Source organism: Sceloporus undulatus, chromosome 5, assembly GCF_019175285.1.
Source record: "Sceloporus undulatus isolate JIND9_A2432 ecotype Alabama chromosome 5, SceUnd_v1.1, whole genome shotgun sequence".
Classification (NCBI taxonomy): Eukaryota; Metazoa; Chordata; class Lepidosauria; order Squamata; family Phrynosomatidae; genus Sceloporus; species Sceloporus undulatus.
Window position 1 is genome coordinate 755,697 of NC_056526.1, and position 13,837 is coordinate 769,533.

The window sequence follows — 13,837 nt, forward strand, 5'->3', positions numbered from 1 at the left end:
TGTAGTAGACTCCCACTGTAACATCCTTGTTGTTTCCCTCCCCTTTGATTCTTATCCAGATGCTCTCCACCTGGCTTCCATGATTGATGTCCAGGATCTCTTCACTGGTGTAAATATCTCTGACATATAGTGCTATTCCTCCTCCTTTCCTGTTTGGCCTATTTCTCTTAATAAGGTTATACCCCTCTATTTCCACATTCCAATCATGAGACTCATCCCACCAGGTTTCAGTGATGCCTATTGTATCATATTTGGTTTGTTGTACTAGGAGTTCGAGTTCATCTTGCTTATTTCCCATGCTCTGTGCATTAGTCTAGAGGCATTGCAGACCATGGGTCCCATTTACTTCCTGCTTGTGCAAGTTTATTTGCCTCCCACTGTTGGGGATGGTCTTTGGAGAGCCACACTTTGCTAACCTGTGCCCTGAAATGACCAGGTCAGCAGTTGCTATATTTAAAACTGGAGGGGCTCCCAGACGTTTGAAGGTCATTGAAAGAAAGGAATTTCACCAGGTGTTGCTTCTCATACAACCAGGTAAGAGGCAACACCTGCTGAAATCCCCTGTTGCCCCACTGTTAAAGGGACAGGAGACCCTATGCTGGCAATCCAAGCATGCTGGAGGGGTGCCAGGGTGGGTCATGCCCAGGCAGGGTCTTCAGTTAGTGCCAGTCCCTGCAGTAATGGGGCTGCCCCCCTGCCCTCCCAGCCCAGGTTCCTTGCAAGCCTCTCTGTACCAACCTACTCAAGGGACCCTCTTGCAGGAGCCCTGGTGGCGCTGTGGTTCAATGCCTGTACTGCAGCCATTCACTCAAAACCAGAAGGTTGCGAGTTCAAGACCAGCAAAAGGGCCCAAGCTCGACTCAGGCTTGCATCCTTCTGAGGAGGGAGCTAAAATGAGTACCCAGACTGTTGGGGACAAATTAGCTTACTTGTTAATTAGCTTACTTGCTGTTTACCGCTATGATCTTTGGAATAGCGGTATATAAATAAAACAAATTAAAAAAATTAATACACAATTATAGCGGTGTGATTCCACTTTAACTGCCATGGCTGCATCCTGGGCACAGAGAATCCTAAGTACAGTCCTCCCTGGACTGTAGATCCCAAGGCTCCATGAGATGGAGTGTAATCACAGGGTGCATCTAGACTGACACCACTTTAAGTGCTGCCGCCCCAAACTAAAACAGCTTGGATGGACTTAAGCAGAATTAAACACCGATGCTTGGCCTTGGAGTGTGGAAATCACCACCTGTCAGTCAAGCCTTCCTTGCAGGTGTGTCGTGGGAGTACAATAGGACAGGCACATGTCTGTGAGGAGTCAGAGGTTAGAGCCAGAGCACTGGTGATGCCCAGAGGCAACCTCATCCCCGACCCACACACATCTGGCACACATCAACTGGTGCCTACTGGCCAAAAAGGCCCCTGGGGTGCAAAGGCGGCCAGCCTCTGCATCCCAGTTGCTGACCAGGAAGGGACCGATGCAATTGCGTCCTGCTCATGGACTTTCCACTGGAAGGCCACAGGCAGCAGGGTGCTTTCAGCAGAAATTGAAGGGACACCAACGGCTGAAGTCCTCCTGAGAGCTCTCCATCCAAAAACCTCCAACAAAGTTGAAACTACTGCCTTCTGAGAGAGTCCATACTCCACTGCTGAATGGCTCTTGACACCAGCAAGGTCCCCCTAAACATTCAGTCTGAACACGATTGTTTAAGCCTCTGATAGGGCCCTTCGCAGAGGAGAGGATACTCCGGGAGAGCGACTGGCCACCCAACCCCATCGAAAAGCTGCTCCTAGCATTCATGGTTCCCAGACCATCTGCAGAAACAAAAAACATGCAAATGCTGTGGCCCAGCCAGGGACTCAAACTCACCACTTCATCCGCTGTGAAGTCAATGAAGCCGGGAAGGATGAGGAAGTCACTGTGGAAAGAGAGAGAAAGAGAGAGAAGGAGGCATCACTCTTACTGCTCAGCCACAGAGTGACAAGGAAAAGGTCTTTATTTCTTGAAGGGAGGATGGGGTAACAGCCAGCCCCGCTGTGGAAACCCATGGCACACTGGAGTTGCCCATTTTGTTTTACCAAGGGAAGAAAGAATCCTTGCTAGGGCTTTGCTAGGCAAAGGGAGGCAAAGGGGATGGCTGCCACAGAGCCAAAGGAAGAGACCCCAAGGGATCGCCTGTTCCAGCCCCCTTGCTCCCCAATGCTGCAAGAAACCCATGGGGAAATCTTCCCCAAGAGACAGCCATCAGACCTCTGCTTCAAAAGCCTCCAACTAAAGAGGATCCACCAGGATCTGTTTTCTTTTTCCTTTTGTTAGATGCATTCTGTTTTATAACATTATCATCAAAGACATGAATACAAAACAACTCCGGGCGGCTGCTGAAGATGACTTCCTAGGCAGAGCATCTCTTGCAAATGGCAGCATTTGCATGCAATAGATGGTGAGCTGGGATCTTTTTAACTTGAAAGTGAAAACAGTATAAAACACTTGGAAACTAGGTGCGTTGCCAAGTACAGAGACAGAGGATATAGCCGTGTCCGTCTGTAGAAGCAGCTGCAGAGAGACCACCACTGAGACCAATTGCTGCCAATTTCTTTCTTTCAGTTAGTCTCAAAGGTGCCGCAATATCTCTCTGCAACATGTACAGACATGTCACCCATTTGTGGATTTGATTATTCACGGATTTGATTCATATGTTCTCTCTAGGAATATTTAGGTCCCCCAGTGCAACTCTATGGTCATCTTTAACTAAAAGTTGCACTGAAGGACCTAGAGATTCCTAGAGAGAATACTCTACTAGGCCTTTGTAGCTCCTCCGGCGTTACTCTATGGTCAGTGTCTGTTGGACGCTGAGCACAAAGTAGCCCTGGAGGACCCAGAGATTCCTAGAAAGGTGGGTCCTCTCAGGTAAAAACATGGCGTTTTTGTTACTTACGGTTGTCCCATATTCACGGGGGTCTTGTGCTCCGAACCCTAACAAATGTGGAGGGACAAGTGTATATCTTTAACAACTCCGACATCGTCATAAGATAGCATACAATTATTGCCTGAGTATATATAAGAGTATTCCTTATAAATACTTTGTTTGAGCAACAACTCTACATATAAACTGTAAACTTTTAAATAGTGTTTTTCTTGTATTTTTAATTAATAAAAAACATATATCAAAAACATTTTAAATAATTTTGGGCACAAAAAAAGAAGTTTGTGTGTGACCAGAAAGCAAAGGTCTCACTAGAGTAGGTTTGGGACTGGCTGCTCAGGACCCAAGGGGTCAATCCGCACCCACGTCCACCCAGAGGATCCGTCTAAGCTCAGACGCCTAAAACAAAAGCAGCCGCACACAACCCCGGGTGCATTGTACTTTGTGCATTCATGTGCACCGGCCATAGGTAATGGAGCTTAGCGGCAGGCCTGCTTTACACTAAAGTAGCAACGGAGCCAAAGGCCACCCAGCTGTGGAGAATGCGCAGCTGGAGCATGGCCTTCTGGGGCCTCATTCTCCTCCGTTTTCCAGATGACAAAAGTCACGCAGAATCCAACCTGAATGTCCGAATTGCTGGAGGGGCTGACAGAAGGAAACCTGGCTTGTCAGAAGGACCTCCTTTTTGCAAATCAAGGCATGAGAATATCAGCTGGGGAGGGGGCAAACAGAAACAGCCCCCTCCAGCATCCCTGAGTCTGCACTTGCATTTTTGGATTGTGCTGTTGTAGGGTGCCTTCAAGTCGTCTCCAACTTATGACAGACGACCCTATCATGGGGTTTCCTTGGCAAGATTTGTTCAGAGGAGATACTTAATGAACTGTCTTGGAGACGGGATCCGAGCGTAAACACGGAATTAATGTCTGTTTCATATAGACCTTCTACACAAAGCCTGAAGGTAATTTTATATATACAGTGGCCTCTTGTTATCCGCTGGGCTTTGGTTCCAGGACCCCCCATGGATAACAAAATCCATGGATGCTTGAGTCCCATTAAAAACAATGGCATAGTAAAATGATGACCCTTATATAAAATGGAAACATTAAGGTTTGCTGTTTAGAATGTATACTTTTTTGGAATATTTTCAAGCCATGGATGCTTGAATCCGTGGATAAAAAAATCCGTGGATAAAGAGGGCTGACGATATTTTCAACCACTTCGTTTACGAAACACATTTTGCGGCTATTGGAGCACCAGAAAGGAAAAGTGTCTCTATCTCAGCCTCTCATGAAACAAGTTTGGATTTTGGAGGATTTCAGAATTCCAGATAAGGGGGATGCAACCCTAAAGTTGAACAGTACTAAAACCCCAAACTAAAACATCATCATCTCAACCTTAGTCTGGCTCTTCCACCGATGTGTTTGTGACAGAGAAACCTAAAGCTTTCCCTCCCTTTCTCATATCAGCCACAGGGATTATGGCCGCTGTCCCGCACTGCAGGGATGCGGGAAAGACCTGTCCGGGCTTTTTGCAAAATACCAATAAGGGAGAGTAAAAATTCATGACATATGGGAGTGACAACTCGTTTATGAAAATCCACACTTGGTTTCTTATTCAGCATGCATCAGGAATCCTGACTCCGTTTTAATTGTACCCTAATTATCCACATTGGCAGCGAGCTCCAAAGTCACTCGCTTGTTCCGGCAGCTTGGCTTCATCTTGCCTCAAAATGCTCACGTCCCCAAATGTGGGATCTTGGACATCTTGTTCAGCCCAAAATAAAAGGGGATGATTTCCAGCCCTCAAAATAAGGGGCGTTCCTGGCCATATGGGACACCTGGCAACCCTACAGTGATAACACACATGAATCACTCAGAAGAGTGTAAACGCTAATGATTGCGCATGAGCCAGGTTCCTATGTTGGTGCTGAATCACATAAACAATTGCCAGAGGAATTGTGCTCTGCTTGCCTTGCGCAACCCATACGTTGAGTAGCAACACAGTGCAATGTAGCTGCATTAGTGGCCTAAGCACATGGCTGTAGCACAACTGAGTGTGCTTTCACCACAGTCACGGGGAAACCATGGCTTTGCAACGTCCACCAAAGCCACATGGCATCTGGGCCACAACATAAACATAAATAACATTATATGCCTGCAAATGTCTCCAACAGGTCTCTAGTAAAAATGACCCAACGCTCCAGGAAGGATTTCTGAAGTTGGCCATGGCAGTTAAAGCGATGCCAACCCGCATTAATTCTGCAGTGTAGCTTATACCATAGTAGCAAAACCCACTATCCCATATGCTATTTTATTTTATTTATTTCCAGGGTTAATATCCTGCCTTTCTCCCACAAAGGGACTCATATTCCCCAGGCTTCCCACATGACGGAGAAGGGCCCTAAAAGTGGCACCTGAACGATGTGCGCAAAGAGGCGCAATTAAGACAGGCAGAGGCATAAATTCAGCTGAGACGAGAAAAGGAGCCCAAGGCAAAACAGCCACTCGCTTTGGCTTACTCCTTCCATCATTCACGTCGTCAGGGGAAGATAAAAGCTGCCAAACCCACGCTCTTACGCAGCCGCTCTTCTCGTTTGCACACCCACCACATTTCCACGCAAGGAAATGAAGCCTCCGCCTCGCTGGGGTCACTGTCCCGCCTCTGCTTCCCAAAAGGGAACAGAGGAAGCCGTCAGCTTCCGACACAGGACTCTGCGCCATCGGATCCGGAAAGCCAAAATAATCTTTCAACTGCATCCTCCCTTTAGAGTCTTAGATCTCCCCTCCTTTGTTCATTTTGGCCGACAGGTTTCCTTGTCCCAGAGATGGAAGGCGGAGCGGGTCCAAAAGAGGGCCACCAAAATGGTGAAGGGTCTGGAAACCATGAAGCCTTATGAGGAGAGACTTATGGAGATGCTGGAGATGTTTATCCTGGAGAAGCCAAGGTTAAGAGGTGATATGATAGCACTGTTTAAATATTTGAAGGGATGTCATGGAGCAAACTTATTTTCTGATGCTCCAGAGAACAGGACCCGGAACAATGGATGCAAGCTACAGCAAAAGAGATTCCACCTCAACATTAGGAGGAACTTCTACATCTGGAAACCATGAAGCCCTATGAGGAACAGCTTAGGCAGCTGGGTATATTTAGCCTGGAGAAGAGAAGGTTAAGAGGTGATATGAGAGCCCTGTTCAAGTATTTTGAAGGGGTGTCACATTGAGGATGGAGCAAGCTTTTCTCCTGATGCTCCAGAGAATAGGACAATGAATGCAAGCTCCAGGAAAAGAGATTCCAGCTCATAGGAGGAACTTCCTGAGAGTAAGGGTTCTCTGACAGTGGAACACACTCCTTCCTCAATGGAGATTTTGGTGGAGTCTCCTTCCTTGGAGGCTGTCTTTAAGCAGAGACTGGATGGGCATCTGTCAATGGGGATGCTTTGATGGAGAATTCCTGCATGGCAAAAGAATGGGGTTGGACTGGATCAGGGCCCTTCTTGGGGTCTCTCCCAACTCTAGGAGTCTATGATTTTATGTAAAGGTCACCATTTTACTATGCCATTGTTTTCAATGGGACTTGGTCATCCACAGATTTTGGTATCAATGGGTGGAAGGGTCTGGAGCCAAACTCCGGCAGATACCAAGGGTCCACATCTTTTGCAATCCCTTATTTTATTGATTGCTTGATTTGACTTCTATCCTGCCTTTTCCCTCAAAGATAATTTCATTCACGATTATGTGGTGCTGCAGAAGAGTGCTGAGGACAGATAGCATGGATGGCCAGAAAGACAAACAAATGGCTCCTACAACAAATGAAGCCTGGAAGCCAAGATGACCAAACTGAGGCTGTTGTACTTTGGCAACGTCATGAGAAGGAAGGACTCACTGGGAAAGACCATAAAGAGGGGAAGACCCCAGGCCAGATGGACGGACTCCATCAAGGAAGGCATGGACCTGAATTTCCAAGACCTGAGCAGAGTGATGGAGGACTGTGGAATTTGGAGGGGTCTCATTCATGCAGTTGCTGCCATGAGTCAAAGTCAACTGAAGGCAACTGACAACAACTACAACATTTTTCTAGGGTTGGACAGGATAAGAAAAACTGCTAAAGATACTGATGAGAACAAATGCATCTGCAGCTCTTTCTTTGTGAAGACAGTCACTTTCATCACAATCTGAATGTCAGGATTGCGTCACTGAGCGGAGAGCCTCCTACTCACAAAATTTGTGTCCCAATGTTTGGGGGAAAGCAGGATAGAAATAAATATCATCATCATCATCATCCTGGTTAGGATACCACCAACACCCAGGAAAAACGTCTTTAAACTTGCTCTGCATGGGACAATTCCCTCCCAGCAAATCCACCCTCAGGTCCCCAGAGGACCCACACGGCTAAGCTTTAGAGAGAGAAATAGTAAGCCCTGGGTGCAAAAGAAGCCAAACTGGAGGGGAAAATAATGACCCAGATTTACGCATGACCCTGGGGAATGGGTTTGAAGCCAGGTGTGAACCTCTGAGGCTGCATCTGCACTGCAGAAATAATAATAATAATAATAATAATAATAATAATAATAATAATAATAGTTTTATTAAGCTTTATTTATACAGTGCTATAAATAATGCGGTTTGACATGGCTTTTACTGCCATGGCTCAATGCTATGGAATCCTGGGATTTGCAGTTTTGTGAGACATTTTTAGCCTTCTCTGCCAAGAGACCTCTGGTGCCATAGCAAACTCCAGATCCCAGCATCCCATAACACTGAGCCATGGCAGTTGTTGTTATTATTATTAGTAGTAGTAGTAGTAGTAGTAGTAGTTTAATTTCCATCCCGCCTCTCCGAAAAGGATCAAGGCGGGTTAGAACATAGAATAAAATACATACATACATACATACATACATAAACCAATACATAAATCCCCTTATCCCCATCCATGGTATCCACCTGGATTATTTTTGCAGTGCAGATGCAGCCCAGGATGGAGATCTTGGTTTGGGATGGAGGCAAAGGAGGGGGACCCACAGTGGCCCCTATTTTGGGGAGCTAAGCATCCTGACCTGACCAAGCGTTGCCCTAAGAAATGCAACAAGACTGAGCATGCTTTTACATCAGACTTCACAGGGCCACAGAAGGGATCCCAAAGGCCATAGAGTCCAGCCCTTCACTGGCGCAGGAATCCACTGGTAGAACCATAGTTGGAAGACACCACAAGGGCCATCTAGTCCAACCCCATCCTGCCATGCAGGAACTCTCAATCAAAGCATCCCCGACAGCATCCCCGGTCATATACTCCAAAAGGTGGGCATCAACCTCCTGCTCTTTTAACAACCAGAATATGCCAAAGACTTGACCACTGTGAAGTATTCCCGGCTGTGACTCTGACCAAGCGGGGAACAGAAACCAGGTCTACCGGCGCAGCCCTCCCTTCAGCTTCCATTTTGAAAAGGGAGCTATATTTCTAGTCCTCACAACTGCAAAGGAGAACAGGCTGGGAGGCATTTGCTGTGTACATCACTGCATTTGCTGTGATTGAGAAACTGACAATGTGTGTGTATTTTTAGAGTTTATTTATTTGCATTAGCCAACCAGGCTTTTGCATACAACCACCAAACAATCCAAAACCATGCCTTGTGGCTTGTGCACCTGGGACAGTCACTCCATTTGCTGTGATTGTCAATACACACACACACACACACACACACACACAGAGATTTTGACAATATGTGTGTGTGTTTATATAGACAATCTCACCACTGTTTATATATATATAGAGAGAGAGTGAGAGAGAGAATACAACATTGATTCTCTCTCTCAATATATACATATATATATATGTATATATTGACAATTACAATGTGTGTTTTTGTGTGTGTATGTAAATATATTGACAATGACAGCAATGCAGTGCTGCTTCCAGCCTTTCAAACTGACAAGGGTTTGAGCTTTAAATGCTGCGCCATTCAGATTTTAAAGATTGTATAATGTAATAAAACATATTTTACACTTTACAATGCTGTTTTAACTTTTAAAATGGTTTAATTGTTGTTTTGAAATTATATACAGTATACACAACTCCACTTTGTCTGGGGTTAAGGGCGAAGGAGCCGCAAATAACAAAAACACCACGTTTCTACCTGAGAGGACATCTCCTCTCTAGGAATCTCCAGGTCCTCCAGTGCAACTCTATGGTCAATATTTGCCAGACGTTGACCATAGCACCATACTGGAGGACCTACAAAGGCCCAGAGAAGCATTTTCTCTATGAACTTTGAGGTTCCCCAGCAGCACAACTCTATGGTCAACGTCTGGCAGAGTTGCGCTGGAGGACTTAAGAGATTCCTAGAGAGAACCTATGAATCCAATCCATGAATAATCAAATCTGCAAAAGTCAAAGCTGCAGATGTGGAGGGACCATTGCATATACATTTTAATGCTTTTTGAACTGTTTTCAGACTGCATTGCTTTGAATTTGCTGTGTGCCACTTTGGGAGAAAGGAGGGATATAAGTAAATAATAATAATAATAATAATGTCTGACAATGGAAACAGGCCGGACAGTAGAGGAGGCAGGGAAATGCCGGCCCCAAAGGGCTGCGCAGAGGGGGTCCGGGGGTCCCGACTGCAATCCCTTCCCCTTCTGGAGATGCAGAACCAAAGGACTGGGCAATTTCTAGAGAGAGAACCATCCCAAGACCCTAAAGAAATGGTCCCCAAATGTTGGTCCCCCAGTTATTTTCCAACTTCGAACTCCCAGAAGCCCCAGCCAACTTAGCCAACAGTCAGGAATTCTGGGAGCTAAAATCCAAAACATCTGGAGGACCAAACTTTGGGAACCACTGCCCTAAAGGCACCGCACCGGATCCTGTCTCTTCTTGGAAGTTAAGCAGGGTCAGCCCTGGTTGGTCTTTGGATGGAGACCGCCAAGGAATGCCAGGCCCTGCAGGCTCTATTTCAAAGGAAGGAACAGACAGGGCCCCCTCCGAGGACTCTTTGCCTAAGAAAAACCCTGTAGGGTCAGTATAAGTCAACTGGTGACTTGAAGTCACATACAGACACTCAGAGGAACAAAGACCCTCTGATTTTGGAAGCTAAGCAGGGTCAGCCTTGGATAGTCCTTGGATGGGAGACGACCAATGAATACCAGAAGTCCTTATTTCAGAGAAAGGAACTGGCAAAACCACTTCTGAGGATTCCTTGCTTCAAAACCCTATTTAAGGGAAACCTAAACAGACTAAAGGCATAAGATACTGTCTGATTTTGGAAGCTAAGCAGGGTCACCGCTGGTTAGTCCCTGGATGGGATACCTCCAACGAATCCCAGGTGCTGCTGGGCTGCATTTCAGAGGAAGGAACTGGCAAAACCACCTCTTAAGTATTCCTTGCCTAAGGAAACCCTATGAAATTCATGGGGGTCAGGAAAACAAAGTGAGCACCCCCCTCAATTGCAATATATGCCAAATAACAGAGCAATGGAGTAACTCTAACAGAACTTTTTAATAGACATACATTTATAAAACTCTGTTGCAAGGACTTTGGGGAGAATTTGGAACAAGAACTTGCTACGCTGTATTGTGGTATGAAAACAACATTTGTGGGATCCTGCAATCCTATGTACATTCAAGCGTGCAACATAGTTTTATAGACAGTACATAGATATGTATGTATATACTTTCTCCTCTGCATGACATTTCCCTTCAGTTTCCAAATTTCTAGCACTGCAATGGCTTTAAACTTTCCTTGAGCCTTTGGAAAAGGTCTCTTAAGAAAAGGGGCAGAGAAAGCAAGAAGGGAAGGCAAGCCCAGCAAACACAAAGAGCCCCAAATGGGATCGGTTTTCAGCCTTTCATTCTCTGCAAATCTGCCAGATGTTGATCATTGAATCCTATTGAAGGACCTACAAATGCCTAGAGAAGTCTTTTCTCTAGGAACTAAATCAGTGGTTCTCAACCTTTGGGCCTCCAGATGTTTTGGACTTCAGTTCCCAGAAGTCCCAGTCACTAGGCTCATTGTCCAGGAATTCTGGGAGTTGAAGTCTCAACAAATCTAGAGGACCCTTCTAGGGTCTCCAGCACAACTCTATGGCCAACCTCTATCAGAGTTGCTTGCGCTGGAGGACTTCAGAGGTTCCTAGAGAGAACATATTGATCGAAACCCCAAATAATCACATCCACAAAAGTCGCAGCTGCAAACAAGGCAGGGCCAGCTGTGCAGCAAACAGAGGCCTCCTAAACAGGGATGGCTTTTCAGGGTCTCTTCTCTGCAAGGCTAGAAGTTTGGGGAAATTGATTCGTGGGGTCAGAATTCTTCTTCTTTGGGGGAGCAATGTCCCCATTCTCTGCCCACTTTGTAACAACAACCTCCTGCACATTCATAGCCAAATGCCATTCGTTCCCTAAACCGGCCTAATACCCTTTTAGAACATGCATGCCTCCACATTTGAAGGGATGCAATAAGCAAAAGCAGGTGGGAAAGGGAGGAGGAGACCCTGGCAATCCGGTTAATGGACAGACTGGGTATTTTTCCCCTCCCTGGAGAGAAAGGCCTTTTCAGGTGGAGAAAAAGAAGAGGGGGATGAGAGAGAGAGATGAGGACTAAAGTAAGGTTGGCAAAAGCGAGGGGGAATGAGGGGCATGAAGCATGGCCTTCCTCTCCCATCGAGACTCCTCCAGCGTGAGCTGCAAGGCCTGGTCAACTGAAAGGGCAACCATGTTTATCCACCAGATCGAGGTTTAGCACCAAACAACACATCCATTTTTTTGGTATCAGGACATTGATGACCAGGACAATGGGGAAAGCGGGGGGGGGGGCTCTGCCAAGATTGATGGCGCCGCTGGACAAGGAGGGTCTGTCCTAAATCCAGGGGAGATGAAGGTGGGGAAGCTGCTCTCTCTCTCCAACAGACCCAGCCCTGGACAAGATCACTTCTGGCTTTGGGGGGACCGAGGCCATCGGTGAGCCATGGGGCGCCCAAGAGTGGACCTGCCCGGCAGAAGCAAAGAAGGGGCTGGGGCTGGGCCTTCTTGGGTTGTCTGGGGGGGGGGGTTCATGGACCCTTTCCGTCTGAAGGAAGGAAGACCTTGTGAAGGTTGTTTTTATTTCCTACTCTTAGTACAGACCTCTTCCTACAAAGAAAAAGGGGGGGGGGAAGGAGGGTCTCCTTCGGAGGCTGCCTTTCCCTCCCAGGAGGGGCTCAAGGGTCAAGCAGCTCCAACCCTCAGGAAACTCAAAGCCCTGAAAGCCCCCCAGGCCCAAGGAGGGCCCATCCCTTGCCCCAATCTGGGCTCCTGGCTGCGTTGGGCCCCTTGTCCAGAGAAGAAAGACCGCGAGCCGGACCCCCTCCCTTCCAGGGTCCTTTCCTGCTCCGGATCCAGCCCCCAAACCAGGGGCTTTTCTCCATGAAGGGAAGGAAAAAAGGAGTAGGGCAACGCCCCAAAGCCCCCAACCACCAGAGGCCCAGATGGCAGCCCATTGCAGGCTGGTGTGTGGTCCCCAGGAGGAAGCCCTAGCCTTGGGCCGGGTCTGTCCGCTTACTTGTAGGTGAGTCCGTCGGCGGTGGCGAAGAGCTGCTGGGCGCTGAGCCGTCTCGGGGATGTAGCCGTGCCTCCGCTTCGGGTACTGGCCAGGCTGCTGCTGCCGGAGGAAGACAGGGATGAGGGAGGCTCTGGCCCCCCTTCCCTTCAGGCCCACAGAGGGACCCCAGAGGGCTCCCGAAGGGCTCTCCTCCGGACCTCCCTTGCCCTCCCCAGGCCCTTCCTCCATCCCGCCTGCCTACCTGGGGCTCTCCCCTTCGCCCATGGCTCCGCTCGGGGCCTCCTCCTCCTCCTCCCGGGCTCCGAGTCAGCTGCTGCCAAGGCCAGCGAGAGGAGAGGAGAGGGAGGCCCTTCGTCGGGCGCCACGCTCCGCTCAAGAAGGAAGGAGGAGGAGGAGGAGGAGGAGGGGAGAGGGCGGGGCCAGCCCTGCTCCCGCCCCCGAAGGCCCCGCCCCAGGGCCCTCCCTCCCTCGGAAGGCCCCGCCCCCAGGGCCCTCCCTCCTTCGGAAGGCCCGGCAGCGGCAAAAGGGAGGGAGGGAGGCAGCCCCGGCCGGCCGGGGAGCGAAGGGCATCCCTCCCGGACAGAAGGAGAAGACCAGCCCTTCCTTCTCCTCCAGCTGGAGCAGCTTCTCCAGGGCTCTTCGGGGGGCTCCTTTGGCCCCCCAGGATCAGCCCCCTCGGTCGGCATGGCCTCCTGCCCAGGCCCAGGCCCAGCCTGAACAAAGCCACAAGGCAGCGCCTAGGCAGAGAGCAGCCCAGCCTGGGCCTCTGGACTGGGGACCACCCCCCAGAAACACAGCCATGGCCCTGGGCTTCTGAAGCCAGGGGGACGGTTGGGGGGTCCTTCCTCCCCAAATGGGAGCCTTTGTGTGAACCAAACCCTTCGGGGACGGCACGACAAAAGACCCCTCCCAACATGGAAACCAATGGAGACCCTGCATTTGGGGTCTTCTCCATGTGTTTGAGGCATCATGGGCACAGAAGGAGGCCCCTCGGGTTGCCTGGGAGCAAGGCAGGAGTGGAACCGCTCAGCCCACCCTCCAGGATGGGGCTGGGGCACAAGTCCCATCGTCCCCTTCTTGCCTCTGGAGGAGAAGGATGCTGGGACATCCAGCCCAGAAGACGCCACTGACTGCCTCCTACGCTGCAGACAGGCCTGGATCCCCCATCACTCTGCAAGATGGTGGCGGATTTGGATCCTTCCTTTGCCACCAAAATGGGCCACAAAGCAGCTTGGAAAGCCTCAAGCCAAGGCAGAGAAGGCCACCCGCCCAGAAGCCAGGCCAATGGAAACGGACAGGCTCCAGACTGCTAGAGAGGCCGCCTCTGGGCATCATCTGTGGCGCCCCTCTCGCAGCCCGTGCTCAGTGTTGGGGGGGGGGGGGGGATG

The 13,837-nt window shown here is 49.0% G+C and overlaps 1 protein-coding gene across 4 annotated transcripts in view; it reads right to left on the reverse strand.

The window, feature by feature from the left end:
• The window catches only part of IMPDH1 (inosine monophosphate dehydrogenase 1), a 57,160-nt gene extending 44,330 nt beyond the window's left edge, over positions 1–12,830 (reverse strand). For 3 of the 4 annotated variants that reach the window (XM_042468708.1, XM_042468709.1, XM_042468706.1), the window contains exons 1-3: positions 12,691–12,830; positions 12,450–12,548; positions 1,871–1,919 (exon numbers count right to left, since the gene is read on the reverse strand). In XM_042468708.1, coding sequence (XP_042324642.1) covers positions 1,871–1,919; positions 12,450–12,548; positions 12,691–12,713 — 171 coding nt within the window. In that variant the 5' untranslated portion in view covers positions 12,714–12,830. The remainder of the gene's footprint in view (positions 1–1,870; positions 1,920–12,449; positions 12,549–12,690) is intronic. The other variant, XM_042468707.1, reaches the window with a different exon arrangement.
• Between the last annotated feature and the right edge of the window lie 1,007 nt (positions 12,831–13,837).